At 45.0% G+C, this 15,207-nt stretch overlaps 1 protein-coding gene across 1 annotated transcript in view; it reads right to left on the bottom strand.

Moving 5' to 3' along the window:
- GALNT11 (polypeptide N-acetylgalactosaminyltransferase 11) overlaps nucleotides 1–15,207 on the bottom strand; it is a 305,478-nt gene that overhangs the window by 85,423 nt on the left and 204,848 nt on the right. The window contains exon 8 of the mRNA XM_086941470.1: nucleotides 1,192–1,344. Within this exon, the coding sequence (XP_086797596.1) occupies nucleotides 1,192–1,344 (153 nt within the window). The remainder of the gene's footprint in view (nucleotides 1–1,191; nucleotides 1,345–15,207) is intronic.

Here is a 15,207-nt window from a genome sequence, read left to right as displayed (position 1 = left end):
AGGCAGAAAGTATCACCAGAAAGCCAGAATTGGGTCAGGTTGTGGAGGAGGGGCGGGTAAGGGTACTCCATCTAAGGGTACACAGAGGAGGAATCGGTGCCTGCTTGCGGGGACTGCTGTATACTTCTCCCATAATGCTGTAGGAGCTGGGCGGGGTTGGGTTGTGTTCCTGCCCTCAGCACTTCACTGGGCCAGGAAATATCAGGTCTGGAGTTTGCAGACTCGAGATTTCTGAAGCAGGACACACCGGGCCACTCAGAATTGTGAGTGGTGGACTACCACACAGTTACCACTCCTGGTTGAATTGCGCGATTCATAATGACGGCCTATATGTGCATGTTTTTTGCTGTGCTACTTTGTGACTATAAGAGTTGATCAGAACGCGAAATAGGAAAATTAAAGGAAGAAACCCCACTGCATAACTTTGTTTGCTAAATGCCGTCAACAACTACCATCACTGTTAAAACTGACATGCATGTTTCTGAAGATGTGATAGGGCGAAATAAGTGGTATGATACAGAAGAATGGCATAACTAAAAGTAAATGAACTGATCCACTAAACCAGCACTTTATAACCTGTGCCTGGGAACCTTTGGGGGTCAGCAACTGCTTAGACAAATCATGTTAACAGATTTGAAAATTACATATAAATAAAGATGAGAGTGTAACGTTTTTACAGTTCTGTTATGTTAAGGAATTTGAAATTGGAGGCGAATAATATCCTCAGATTGATCTGTGGGAGTAGTGCAAGTGCATCAAACAGAATATATTATAAAAGATGGGTGGCCTCAACAGAATTCAGAAAAGCTCCAACATTCCCTTTAAAAATCACATTTGTATCATTTTATATTTGTGAATGAAATAACATATTTTATCATTTATATATTTGTTTTAAGAACGCTTGTTTCTGTATTTTCGTGTAATGTGTTGCGGTTCAAATGATCGAGATTGATTAGGGCGGAGTCTCTGGCTTCCATTAATGACACAGTGGGGTCCCCAGATTCCTAATATTTTTCAGTAGGGATTTCAGTATGGATTAAGTGGGGTCCACAGAAGTCAAAAGAGTAAGAACCACTGCTCTGAGATAACATAGTTCAATAATGACTTGTGCACTATGACTAGACATTCCAAAATATGTTCTACTTCAGATTTCATTATGTTTGCTTCAGTGAGAAAAACAGGAATGATCACCTTGTATTCATCCATCCAAACATGTGCCAGTCGCAGGGAATTGTGTGACATGGTGTCCTGACCACCGGGTGAACCGTAAGGGCGTCTTTTGCGGAAAATGTGCCCCACCCTGGAGCAAGGGATTATTAATAGTCTGCCCCCGCACATCCATATCTAGAGGAAAGAAAGAAAGAAGTTGCATCAGCAGTTCTGTTTTCAAAGAAATTGATGAGCATCATGCATAGTTCTGGCAAATGCGGCTAATGTTTAAGAGTACTTACACAGTATAAATCCATAAGCAATCAAAACACAGTTTACTTTAAAACTACATTCCGGCTTGAATAATGAGAATATGTATTTAACACGGGTGCAGGAAAAATGATCAGCACTCCTCAAAATTCAGGGTTGCCATTGAAAGGAAGCTTTTTATTTTACAAATGTATTATTATTTTTGCAATCTACAACAAATCTTGCGCCTGTTTTTTTTTTACCTTTATTACATTATAGCTGGTGAATGCTCTATTTTTTATTTTAATGATAAACTACTAAATGGTAGAAAGAAGTCATAAACAATCCTTATTGGTTAAACTATGGGTAAACATACCCCTACTAAGAAATAAAAGTAAATGTTTTATAATACAATATTGCTATTTCTGCCTTATTTGCAGAAAAGAAATGACTTGTTCTTAGTCATATGGAGGGCTCTCCTCCAGGACTGATTGAGGAGTTTAACCATTACTGATAGTCTTTTGCTTCAAAAAAGGAAAAGTCTACCAGACATGGAAAGCCCTAAACAAATCAGATAGGAGCCAAATTCTGTGCTTTATGACTTTCGATGGGACATGAGAATCTACCTCCATAGGTTAAGCTCTTCACCCTAGAAGCCTAGCATTCCTGCAATGGGAAATGAGCAAAACTTAGGGGATCGATAATGCTCTGGTGCAGAAATACGTTCTGCAATATCATACGAAATCAAGTCTTAGTATTTATTCTTACATGACTTTCAACATATCCAGGGCGATATTCCCCCAGACATTTTGCGCAGAAGTGGTCAGGTTGAAAAAGTCTAGCTGAGTTGTATTCCTGGAAATCTTATAACCCTCATGGGGCTGTTAATTTGAGCAAATGGCCCCGTCACGATTGCAAAGCCCCTCATAATGAGGTCCCAAGTACTTGAGAGGAGGATCTACCTAGACATAATAGTAATAATCCATATTTGTAAAGCACAAAGAACAATTGTTACTTACCTGTAAACAGGTGGTTCTTCAGTATTGGTGTCTTTCATAGATTCACATGCTTGAATATTACCCGTCGTCGAAGTGGGAGTCTCGCGGTAAGTAAAATAGCAATGAAATACTAATAACATATGTATGTAAAAACATAACACATAAAATACACACTAGAAATAGTTGCAAATACCAAGTCATAATTCCTACATAGGAATACATGGCAAGAGAGAAAAAACACTTTAACATATCCTTGTCATTATGTTAGTCCAAACTACAGTCAATCAGGCGCAAGCACCCCTCCAGAACCTTCTCCTCAGAGCGCAGTCCCTCAGATTTTCGTAGCACAGGAGTGACAAAAGAGCCTAGGAGGAGAAGCGAGCCTCTGAGGGGAGGTGGGTGGGTGGCATGTGAATCTATGAAAGACGCCAATACTGGAGAACCATCTGTTCACAGGTAAGTAACAATTGTTCTTCTCCAGTATTAGGGTGTCTTTCATAGATTCACATGCTTGAATAGAATAGTGAGCAGTAGTAGCCGGTGTGAGGCTCGAACCAGCCATGCATAAGCATGTATAAAACTCAAAGAGACATAATAAAGTCATGCAAGTAATCATAACAGCCATATAAAACCATAAAGGCGGAGGGAAGATAGAGGCTCACCTTAGTTAAAAAGATTGTGAAGCACTGCCTGTCCCACTGCCGTATCAGCTTCGTTGATGACCTCCAAGCAGTAGTGTTTCGTGAAAGTGTGCCTGCTGGACCACGTGGCTGCTCGGCAAATTTGATGGAGCGGTACACCAGCAAAGAGGGCAGTAGAGGATGACATCGCCCTGGTGGAATGAGCCCTCACTGAAGACTGAAGAGGACTGCCGGCTTTCTGATGGCAGAAGACAATTGCAGAAGAAATCCAACGTGCAATAGTTGGCTTGGTAACAGGATGTCCTTTGCGCATGCGTCCATAGGCAATATACAGTTGATCGGACCTGAAAAAAGGGGGCCGTCCTGTTGATGTAAAATTGAAGGCATCTTTTAATGTCCAGGGAATGTAGGCGTTGCTCTGCCGGAGATTGAGGATTGGCAAAGAAAGTTTTTAATAAAACAGGTTCATTAATGTGAAAATCAGTGGGCACCTTAGGCATAAATGCTGGGTTGGTGCGAAGAACTACACAGTCCGATTTGAATTGGAGGAAAGGAGGCTTAATGGTGAAAGTGTGAATATCACTCACTCGTCGTGAGGAGGTTAGAGCAAGGAAAAGGGCCACCTTCCAGGTCAGAAACTTTAAATCTGCTTTGTGGATAAGTTCGAATGGTGCCTTCATTAACTGTGCCAATACAACATTGAGATGCCAGGTAGGAGGACGACGCCGAATGGGCGGGAACTTCCTGAATAGTCCTTTGAAAAATTGCCAAATGACTCTGGAAGAGCAGAGCGAGGAGGAGCCATCTTGACGGAAACGAGAAATTGCCGCCAAGAAAACTCTCAAAGTAGAATGGAAAATTCCTGACTGAGCCAGTTGTAAAAAGAACGGCAGCAGCTGAGCCGGAGTGGAATGGAAAATTCCTGACTGAGCCAGTTGTAAAAAGAACGGCAGCAGCTGAGCCGGAGTGGAATGAACGGGATGGACGTTGTTAGCTGCGCACCAGTGACAGAATCTCTTCCACTTTACCTTGTAAGTCTTAACTGTAGACAGAGCTCTCGCATGAGCAAGAATGTCCCTGCATTCTGGCGAAATATTCAAATGGGCAAATTCAAGGTGCTCAGGTTCCAGGCTGATAATTTCAGAGAGGAGGGGTACGGATGACAAATCTGACCCTTGTCCATTGTGAGGAAATCCGCTCGAGGATGATGGAGGAAGGGGCTCGCACTTTGAGAGGGGAAGCAGCTCCGAGAACCACGCTTGTCGAGGCCATCTGGGAGCGATCAGGAGAATGTGGCAAGGCTGTCTCCGCATTTTCCACAACATGCGAGGCACCAGCGGAATCGGAGGAAAGGCGTAGGCGAATAGAATGCACCAGTTCATCAAAAGGGCATTCCAGCACAATCCGCGGTGGGGATGCCAACTTGCGTAAGATGGGCATTTCCAGTTCTCCTGGGTTGCAAAGAGATCCAAAGACGGACGACCCCACAGTCGAAAGTCGAGCGTTGGGGCTGATGTAACTCCCACTCGTGGGTCGAAGACGCGGACCTGCTGAGGGAATCCACTAGGATGTTGGAGATGCCTGGTAGGTGAACTGCGGTCAGGGTAATTTGTTGACGGAGTGCCCAATCCCAGATCGTCTGAGCCAGTCGAGACAGGAGTGGAGATTTGGTTCCGCCCTGCTCGTTGACATAGTGCATGCTGGTTGTATTGTCTGTTTGGATAAGCACCGATTCTCCCTGGATCAGACAATGGAATGATTTGAGTGCCAGAAAGACGGCCATCAATTCCAGCCTTTTGATGTGCCAAGAGCGCTGAGACAGAGTCCACTTGCCCTTTATAGACAGCCCTTGAAGGTGCGCGCCCCATCCGTCCAAGGCGGCGTCCGTGGTCAGAATGAGTTCTGGAGCGGTGGTGAGGAAAGAAGTCCCTGCTGCAATGTTGGACGGTTGCGCCCACCACTTGTGAGCCGCCTTCATGCGAGCGGTTACACTGATCAGGTCGTTGAAAGAGCCGGTGACCTGACGCCACTGTCTGTCCAATTCCTCTTGGACGGGGCGAGTCTATAGCCTGCAATTTGGGATCAGAGAGATACACGATGACCCCATCCCCAGAAATGACTTCAAGATCCGTACTAAAACGGACTGTTTTGAACAAATAAGAGCCACCAGGCGGAGAATCTTCAGCTGATGCTCGTGAGACACGAATGCTTGGCTAGTGACGTATCCAGAGTGGCGCCTAGAAAGTTTCTGCAGGGACCTGGGTCGACCTGCAACTTCTCTGCATTGATGGAAAGACAGAGGGAGCGAAATACGTCCTGACAGAGTTGAGTATCCCGAGACAGCTGGATGCGAGATTGCGATTTGATGAGGCAATCGTCCAGGTATGGAAAAATGTGGATGCCATGCAGATGCAGGTAAGCCACCACTGGAGCCAAAACTTTTGTGAAGACACGAGGGGCGGAGCGTAGGCCGAAAGGCAACAGCCTGAACTGAAAGTCTCTCCGTCCCACCCGGAAACGCAAGTACTTCCGATGACGTGGAAGAATTGGCACATGAAAATAGGCATCCTGTAGGTCGATGGTGGTCATGAAGTCGTCCTTGGAAAGAAGACGCAAGATCTCCACGAGCGTTAGCATGCGGAAGGATTGGCACTTGAGATACTTGTTCAATGCCATAAATCCAGGATCGGACGCCAATCTCCTGTCTTCTTGAGGATAAGGAAAAAGCGGGAATAGAATCCCATCCCCTTTTGAGACTTGGGAACCACTTCAATGGCACCTTTTTGGATCATAATACGAATTTGTTTGAAAAGTTCTTTGAGGTGGGCTGGAGGTGGGCCAGATTGAGGAGTGTGAGGAGGAAATTTGACGAACGCCAGAGCATGGCCCTTTGCTACAATATCCAGTACCAAACATTCCAAGGCCATTAAGGACCTTTGAGAAGAGAACAGGGAGATTCGACCTCCAACTTTGTGCGGGGAAAGCAAGTCATTGTCTTTTGGAAGCGGAACCTCTATAGGAAGACTTCCCTCGATAGGATTTAGAAGATTGCTGACGGGAGGACTATTGTGGCTGGGAGGAATATCGCTGATTTCCTTGATTGTAGGAGCGGTATTGAGTGGATCCACCACGAAAATTAGAGGAGGTGCCGCGTCCGCGCGCACCACGAAAGGGCTGCTTACGGTACTGCAAAGTTCCTAAGGAACGAGCAGTGTCAGTGTCCTTTTTTATCGTTTGCAGTGCCTCGTCGTCATACGGCATATCCAGGATTTTTGCCTGAACCTCCTGGCGAAAAGAGGTATAACGGAGCCAACCCTGACATCGCAAAGCAGCTGCCCCTGCGAGCTGACGGAAGCCAGTGCAAGCGATGTCTACAGAGCAGTCAATGATTTCCTCTGACGCTCTCTCTCGCTCTTGAAGAATCTTTAAAGCTTCTGCTTTGGAGGACTCCGGGATGAGAGCCACAAAGGCAGACATGTCAGACCACATCTGACGGTCGTAGCGTCCCAATATGGCTAAGAAATTTGCCGCTCTCACTATAGTAGAGGCCATTGTAGAAAATGTTCGCCCAATGGCGTCAAGGCAGCGACCTTCCTGATCAGGAGGAGCCGTAATGGGAGGAGTTGGGTTCCTGGAGCGGCGCTCAGCAGTCTGGGTGACCACAGAATCAGGTTTAGGCTGCGCAATCAGGCAAGCTGGTGAACCATGTGGCGCCTTGTAATTTTTCTCTAAGAGAGGCAGTTGCGCTAGGATGGAATTCGGCGTTTGCATCAATTTTAGCCCCTCATTCCAGATGAAATCGATGATAGGGACAGTATGGACCTGCTTAAACAGTAGACTTTTGAAATCGTATAGAAAACAGTCTTCATCTCTTTGGACCCTAGGCAGCTTACAGCGTAGAGCCGCTCTATCCATAAGCTGGTGGAAGCTTGCAATGTACACAGGAGGGGAATCCCCTGGCGTCACGGGAGGCGGGGACGGGGTCTTTATCTGGTAATCGTTCCACTCGGCCATATTACCATTGTTATAGTCACTATCCTGAACCTCACCATCCTCTCGCTCTGGGCGGACATCGTCATCCTCATCAGCATACACTGTAGTGTATATCTGAACAGAAGTTTTAACTTGAGGAGATGGCGCTGCTGGTTGTGGCAGCGGAGCAGCAGCAGGAGCCGTAGCAGGCGCAGGTGCAATTGGCACCGGTGAACCCTGGTGAGATGGTGGGAAATGCCTGTTGTAATCTTCCAACATGTGCTGGAGATAGGAGATGAGAGACAGAGGCAGTGTCGCAGTAGGAACTTGAATAGAATGGTCTTCTTCCTGAAAATACGGATCCTCATGGTCATCCTCATAGTCCTGGCATTTAATAACCAATTCAGACCGGCTTCGTGCCGCTCGAAAAGGATCATCTACATCCTCCTTAGAACGTAATGGAAAATTGTACAGAGGCTCAAATGGAGCACACACAAGGAAGGTGCGGACGAGATTGAGATCCCACTGGGGCATAATGAAGAGAGTGGAATGGAACATATGTTGCAAACTTTTCAAAAAGCTATGTACAATAGGGAATTGGAAAAGGGAAAGTTGGTCAAGCAACCGAAGAAATGCATAAATTGCAGAGGAGAGCCCTGCTGGGCAAGGGAAAGAAGGAACAGGAGAACCTGAGAAAGGGGATCAATGTATCTTTCTGAACATCATGCACAAATTTAGCCCAATGGCAAGCGTAAACCATCTTGGTAGAGAGACTCCTGGCTACCAAGATAATGTTACACATTTCGGACGGAGGTTCGAAAGCTGTCAACCGTCTCCGCTCAATCTCCATGCAAGAAGGTGAAGTGCTAACAGATTCGGATGGAGAACCCTTGCCTGCTGCTGTGACAGAAGATCCTCCCGAAGAGGCAGCCTGATCAGAGGACCAATGGACATGCTCACCAGCTCAAGATACCAGACTCTCCATGTCCAGTCTGGAGCCACATGGATAACTTTAGCACGGTTGTCCCTGATCTTCTGGAGAACTCCGGGTAGGAGTGGTTTCGGTGGAAAGGCATACAGGAGGCCTGAACTCCACTTGAGATGAAAAGTGTTTCCGAGCAGCAGCTGGCTTGACAATTACAGCATACAGAACTGCCGACATTGCATGTTCTCGGAGGTGGCGAGCAGATCTAACCGAGGCTCTCTGAAGTCTTGCTGAAAGACACCTTGCACCATTGCCGAATGGAGACGCCATGCTAGGCACTTTCGGCTGCTTTGGTCTGCTCTGGAGTTGAGAGAACTTGCCAGATGTTGAAACACCAGGGAAATGCACTGCAGTTCCAGCCATGTACGGAGAGGCAGGGCCTCTTGACAAAGGGTCCACAAATCCAACCCATCCTGCTTTTTACAGTACCACATGGCTGTGGTGTTGCCCGTGAACACCTACACTAGCCTTTCCTGGATGGAGGGTAGAAAGGCTTTCAAAGCCATTCAGATCGCTCAGAGCTCCAAAAGGTTGATGTGGAGTCCTGATCTCCACCTCTCCCAGATGGCTGCCCCATCCCAGGAGTGATGCATCAGTCACCACTGTGAGAGGTTGCGGAAGGGAGAGGGGTCTGCTGTTGACCCAATCACGGTTCATAAGCCACCACTGTATGTCCTTCACAGTTCCCTCTGAGATGTGGACCATGTCAGAGAGATTCCCCTGATGCTGCATTCATTGGAACTTCAGGTCCCTCTGCAGAGCCCGCATATGCCAACGGGCATGCGCCACAAGCAGGATGCAAGAGGCCATGAGGTCCAGCAGCCTCCGAGTCAGTATCACAGAAATTCAGGATAGAGGCTGAAACATCTGTATCATAGCCCGAATATCCCGAACTTGCCATTTGGGAGGATAGGCCAGAAACTGCAACATGTCCAGAATGGTTCAGATGAAAGGGAGCGTCTGAGGGTGACTCAGGTGTGACTTTGGGACATTGATAGTAAACCCCAGCAAATGCAGTAGGTCCGCCGTAGTTTGGAGGTAGGAGATGACCTCCTGGGGCAAGCCCGCATTCAAAAGCCAGTCTTCGAGATAGACAAACACAAACGGTGGCTATGCCAGCAATAATGGTGGATCCCAATTTCTACACTTGTTGGGGGATGTAGTTTCATACACAATGTCTTTCCATGTAATATTGAGGGGGAACAACCATTACAACGCATGTGTTACAATGCATGCCATTACCCCGCATGCCGTTACAATGTGAAAGGCTTGCTGCAGGGGGTAGAACGTGTTGGATATAACTCCAACACCTTCCCTACTGTTGCACAAACTGGAGTTGGAATAGTAAATTATACTATTCGAACTTCCTACGCACCCCCAACAGCAAGTCGGGGTAAAGGTATGCGTTGTAACAGCATGCAGGGTAATGGCATGTGTTGTAACGTCATACAACCAGATGGAGGTGATGTCATGGTACTGCACACCCGCCACCTGGGCTGTATACCCATCTAGGACAGGGTCCTTGGTGGAAAAGTAAGCAAAATTATAAGTACCGAAGTACGCACAAGAAGTCCATTCAGTAACGTTTTTTGAAAAAGTAATCTAAAAGTAATGAAAACTAGAAAACTCCATGAAATTCTTTTTTTATGTGAGTTGTTTATTCCATTTGTGCTTCCTACAATATCTGGTATGTACAAGCACAGGCAGCCGACACGTGTGTCGTTTGTTTGACTTTTTCAAGGCTGAGTGTCCCGTAGTATGGACAATGTCCATAACAGTCTGAACAAAAACGATGGAAGTCTCATCAGGATCTGAACCGCTATAATAGTGCGACCAGGAAAAGTGTCAGACGCTGTGTGTTCTGCCGAGAAGTGTATTCAGGGATAAGATTCTGAAGCAGCATGCACTGCAGAATGAACATCTTTAATGTATCCTTTTTGAGGAAGAAATCGAAAGAGCGTAGGTCAAGGATACAACAAAGGCTTCTGCCATTCTTGGGCACCAGTAAGTAGTGGGAACAGCACCCACAACCTAATTCTCGTGCCTGCACACTCTCTATGGCTCCTTTGACCAAAAGAGCTGTCACTTCTTGGCGGAGAAGAGATAGATGGCCCTCTTTCAGCCTGTTGTAAGTGGGTGGCATGAGCGAAGGGGTAGTCTTGAAGGGGAGGGAGTAGCCCCTTCAGACAATCTGCAAAACTCACTCGGCATGCTCCCATGAGGATATTGCGGAACACTGTGCATTGTCACGCCGCAGAAGATAGTTTTTAAACCACCGACTCCGGATTACTTTGAATAAGTTTGAATTTCCATTTGAGAATGATAATTTGATTGACAAGTGCATTGTTACACTTGTTACCAGGTCTTCACCTTGAGTTTGGGCGTATCGTTGAGTGACGTGCGTTGCAAGTAATTCTTGAACATTTAATGGATGTTAAGATTCACCCATTGGTTAGCTTTGTCAGCCTTGGACTACTTTATCGTTTTGGAAATTAGTCATCACCTCCCTGAGGTAATTTCCCTGATATCAGGCATGGTTGACCAATAGGTAAACTTCTAAAAAGACTGACAAAACATTTTTTAAAACCTTGTCAAAAAGTGACTAAGGGGTAGCTCTGAGCTGGCTGGCGTGGAAATAAAAGAACGGACATAAAAATGCCTGGGTGGCGACTACATAGGCACTGCAAACATCACTTCTGGTGTGGATGACGCTATGCAGAGCCTAAAGACGCCACCTACCGGCATGCAAGGGTACTGGTCACAAAAAATGTCTGGATACAGCCTAAGGCCTGGGGAATATTCTAAGGTGAAGAATCTGTGGCCAGAAGTCACTATCAAATAGAGGAGGCTGGCGCTTTCTTGGTTACGCATTAGGATGCATTTCCTGTAGATTACATATTCATGCACTACTCTTAAAAGATTCAGCAGACATTATAACAATATTTATGCGCTACTAAAATGGCCAGAGTCCCTCAAAGTTTATGCAATCCGTTTATGAAAGTTGTCCTGGCATAACAAACAGTTGTAGATATACTATAGTGGTGCAGCTAAAAGCCTCTCGTGGGCTTGAGAATGGATGGAGAATTAAGCCCATACACTGGTTCACACTAGAGCAGGAGAAAATATTGTCCCCCCCCCCCCGCACCCCTACCCAAGCTTCCCTAATTTCTGCACAAGCAAAGAGGTACATTTGCTAACATTGACTGAAATTATCTAGTTCCGTTATAAGGTGATCAGACCGGTAACTTCATTCCAGTCCTAATTTATCTATACTAATATTATAAAGAGAGAGCCCAAACCTTTGAGGCGGTAATCTCAGGAACCACAGCACCAATCACAACACCCAATACAGCATTGGAAAGGACAGTTTCAGCAAATGGACATAGGCTATACAGCTGCCCACCATATACATTAGAAGGGTAAAAGAACCTTAGGGGCAAAGTAGTCCCTTGTGGGCGTGGGCGTTCTGCCCGGGGCGTTGTGCTGGGGGCGTGTGCATACAGCGATGGGCACGGCATTCTGACATTAAAACGGCATTCCGAAAAACAAAGCCTTCACACTACTTCCTTGTGGGCGTGGGCGTTCAGCTGGGGGCATGGCCATACAGCAATGGGCAAGGCATTCGTGGAAAAACAGACTTCACACTACTTCTTTGTGGGCGTGTGCGTTCTGCCGGGGGCGTGGGCATACAGCGATGGGCGCGCATTCGTGGAAAATGGGCCGGCAATCCTGGATGCTTTCTGGAGCCGCCACACACCATAACATATTGCTACGGTGCTCAGGTGGAGGCTGAGGTGAGTCAGAGTACCAGCGGTGCTCAGGCGGAGGTTGAGGAGAATAAGCGTACCAGCGGGGATAAAAAAAAAAACAGGCTGCTCTTTCACACACCAGCAGCGTCGCATGCACGCTGTCACGCACTGAACTCTCAAGAGGCTGAGGAGAGTCAGCGTAACAGCGGGGATACCCGGACAACGTCGGGACGGGCTGCTAGTCTTTAATACATGGTAACCCAGTCTTCAAGCAAGGCTTCAGGACAACTAACTTTGCCAACAGGAGGCACAACAAACACTTGCAACTTGGAAAAATTTGCGTTGATGGCATCACATATGACATAACCATATGTAAGGGGAGTCTCCATCTAACCAAAAAAGTTAGATTTCAATTAATGCAATTAAAACACTATTCAGAGGGGAGTGGAAGTGAAGGACATCAGAAACATAGCTCGAATTGACTCAAGTATTAGTTCAAAGTGATCTCAAAGTGCAACTTCAGACTTAATCAAAATCACAGGTGCAGGTCTCTGCCACCAATTATAAATGCAGACCAAAATAGACATATTAACTAAATCTAGGGATCTCTGGTGGATCCTAGCTGGACACCTCAGTAAAAGCATCCAAGTAAGCCATGTGTATGCAACATAAAAACATGTATATAAACTATGTATACATGAACAAGGTCAATCCCTTCCGAAAGGAGGGGCCCTTAGTCAGTTTAAAGAGAGTGGGTATCCAATTATCAGCAAAGGGGGTTGTGGTGTTATTGGGACATTTAGATAAGAACATCTAGTGTGAGTTTCATAGTGAATACACCAATTTCCAATTTGTTTAGCAGCCCTCCTTACAGTAGAACAGGCACGGAGTTATCCCAAAAGCCCTCTGTTGTTGGTCCAGTCAAAGAAAATCTGTAATGTACGATGGCAAATACATCAGTAGTAATTAAAGATAAACAGGGATAACTCAATAAAACATGAGCTACTTTAAAACCTACATGAAAGAGTAAAATAATCTCAAGCTAGAGCTGGATGTAAAAGGTGCCTGAAGAAGGATGAAGCGTCATAGTTTAGGAAAGCAGGTATTTCCAGTCAGTTAATTTGGGAGAGAAAAAAAGTATTCACATTTCATATGAATCAGCAATAACGTAATCTTTTTTAAAGCTTCTTGCTCAGCTCCTGCATGACAATAGGATAGTATGACTGCTGCTACAACTGCTGCTAAACTGGATTAGCATTCACCCAGTTCCTCAAAGACACACTCCGAGACCCAATAAAATCCCGAACTGGAGCGATCTTAAAAATAACTATGGTTAGCACAAGATGGCATCCCTTTCTTGATGCTGGTTATTAGGTCCAGCGATTGTCTAAAGTATGTCAACCTGCTGACAAAGTCACCCACATTTTGGACTAAGCAACCTTAACGCCTTCTTGACTAAGAACTGGGTACCCAAGGAAATGCTAGCTACTACCGTAAGTGCAGATTCTAGATACCATTAGACAAGAGGCACACCACTGATGCTTCAGGTAGGTCAAAATCTTCCAGTCAAAAGCTCAAGGTTATCGAGACATCCTCAAAAGATGGTCCTGCTCCTTCAATTGACTGTTTACCAAAAGCTTTTGCTGGTAAGGGCATTAAGATACTGAGTGGATTCAGAGCGTGATCTCACAGCTTGTACATTTAAATATACATCTAGGTTTCTGTTTGGGAACTATTAATAAGCTTGCACTATTTAGGTATCAACCTGAAAATTATTATGTAGGAAATAAAAAAAGTATTCTATAATGTTACTACCCTCAATGGAGAGCATATCATCAATCTGTGTCTCCTGGGTTAATCTTTAGATGTCCAACAAAGACCACTAGGAAATGTAGTTCTTCTTTCCTATCCTCAGTATAAACAAACAATCTTTCTTGAATAATGTGTTAATGACAGTATTTGTATCTTAGGCCTTGGCCACAAAGCGCATTGTAATCAAAGTTCATGTAACTACCACACTGTTTTTGGTTTCATCTATAATTAAATAGTCTGAATCAATTACAAATATTTATGCAAAACCTTTACTAAAATGTTATTGCTACCACTGTCATTCTCATTTCAGTTAATGCAGTGTATGAAATGGGCACCTGGCAAAATTGAGGGCATCTTAAATGGCCACCTTGCCATTGGGTGCTAACAATGCGAACAAATCAAATTGCCATACTTACAGGTGTTGAAGTGTAACACCCAAATACAGCTAAGATCAGATTCAGTTATCCATACAGCGTGCAAGGTTGGAAGGTACTTCAGAATCACACTGAACTCCTCACAGAGCTGGTACAGATATTTCCATATGCACAATTTAAAAAAGATTCAAGAATATATATCAAACTAGTCACAGAGACTCATGGATTGGAAATCTGCTGCGGATTCTGTCTTTGAACACGGCATGCCAGGAAATGGGTGCCAACCGCCTCTACCAACGGTAATTACTGCAGCAAGGCAGCAAACCTACATTCAAATCATGGTAGAAGCATCCCTGGCCATACAGGCTACATTTTACAACCAGTGCTCCATGGTGCCTCTCGAAATACAGCAATGAATCCTGAACTCAGTCAAGTCCTTTTTTGAACTATGCAAAAAGACTTATGAATATCTGTGAACTTCCATGATCATGCGTTAATGACATTTCTATGTTGCTCAGAAATTTGAAATGTTTGCCCTAGAGCAAATTCTTAATGTTAAGCACCTAAGTTTAAATTAACTTGCTGGTATCACCAAAGACACTCTGGGTAATGTACAAGATCGGACCATTTGCCAAAAAAGCTGTACTGAAATATTACATGCTTCTTTATTTAATAGAAAGCACTTGAAAAAAAAGCTGTACTTTTTTCTGCTGAGTTTGGGAATGCTGGTAAAGAAACAACCAACATGACTAACTAGAGAATGTAGTAGGCATAGGGCTTCACACCCACGAAGTCCTTCGAGCTAAATCAGTGCCAACGCTTTTACGTTTGGCTGAGTAGCTTTAGCAGAGCATCAAGCAGAGGGCTAGAGTAACTGGCTATGTTAGATTGTGGAAAAGAGTTTAGGTTGCCAGACTAAAGATGACATAAAGGAACTCCTGGTTAATAATCAAAAGGAGGTATTAGAGTCAGATTCAGGAACAACCTAACCTTGAAGATCTGCAGCATATCTACAAAGTATCCCATTCCTGATTAAGACTGCTTTGTAAATTAAGCCACCACAAAGGCACCTACGGATGTCTTAAACCGGCCAGTCCATGAGCCAAGTAAGTACTATTAATTAGTCAACCTGAATAAAACATGGATGCATGTATTAATAGCAAATGGTGGCCACCTATTTCAAACTGTTACAATTTTTTCCCCTTTGACTAGTCCACACACACGCACTTAGTCTCAGCTTTCCCTCACTTCTTCCGCACTAATGACTTCATGTTCCAT

The sequence above is a fragment of the Lissotriton vulgaris genome, chromosome 10 (assembly GCF_964263255.1).
Source record: "Lissotriton vulgaris chromosome 10, aLisVul1.2, whole genome shotgun sequence".
In the NCBI taxonomy this organism is placed as follows: Eukaryota; Metazoa; Chordata; class Amphibia; order Caudata; family Salamandridae; genus Lissotriton; species Lissotriton vulgaris.
Note: the sequence above shows the minus strand (reverse complement) of the source record. Positions and strands in the feature narration are given on the sequence as shown.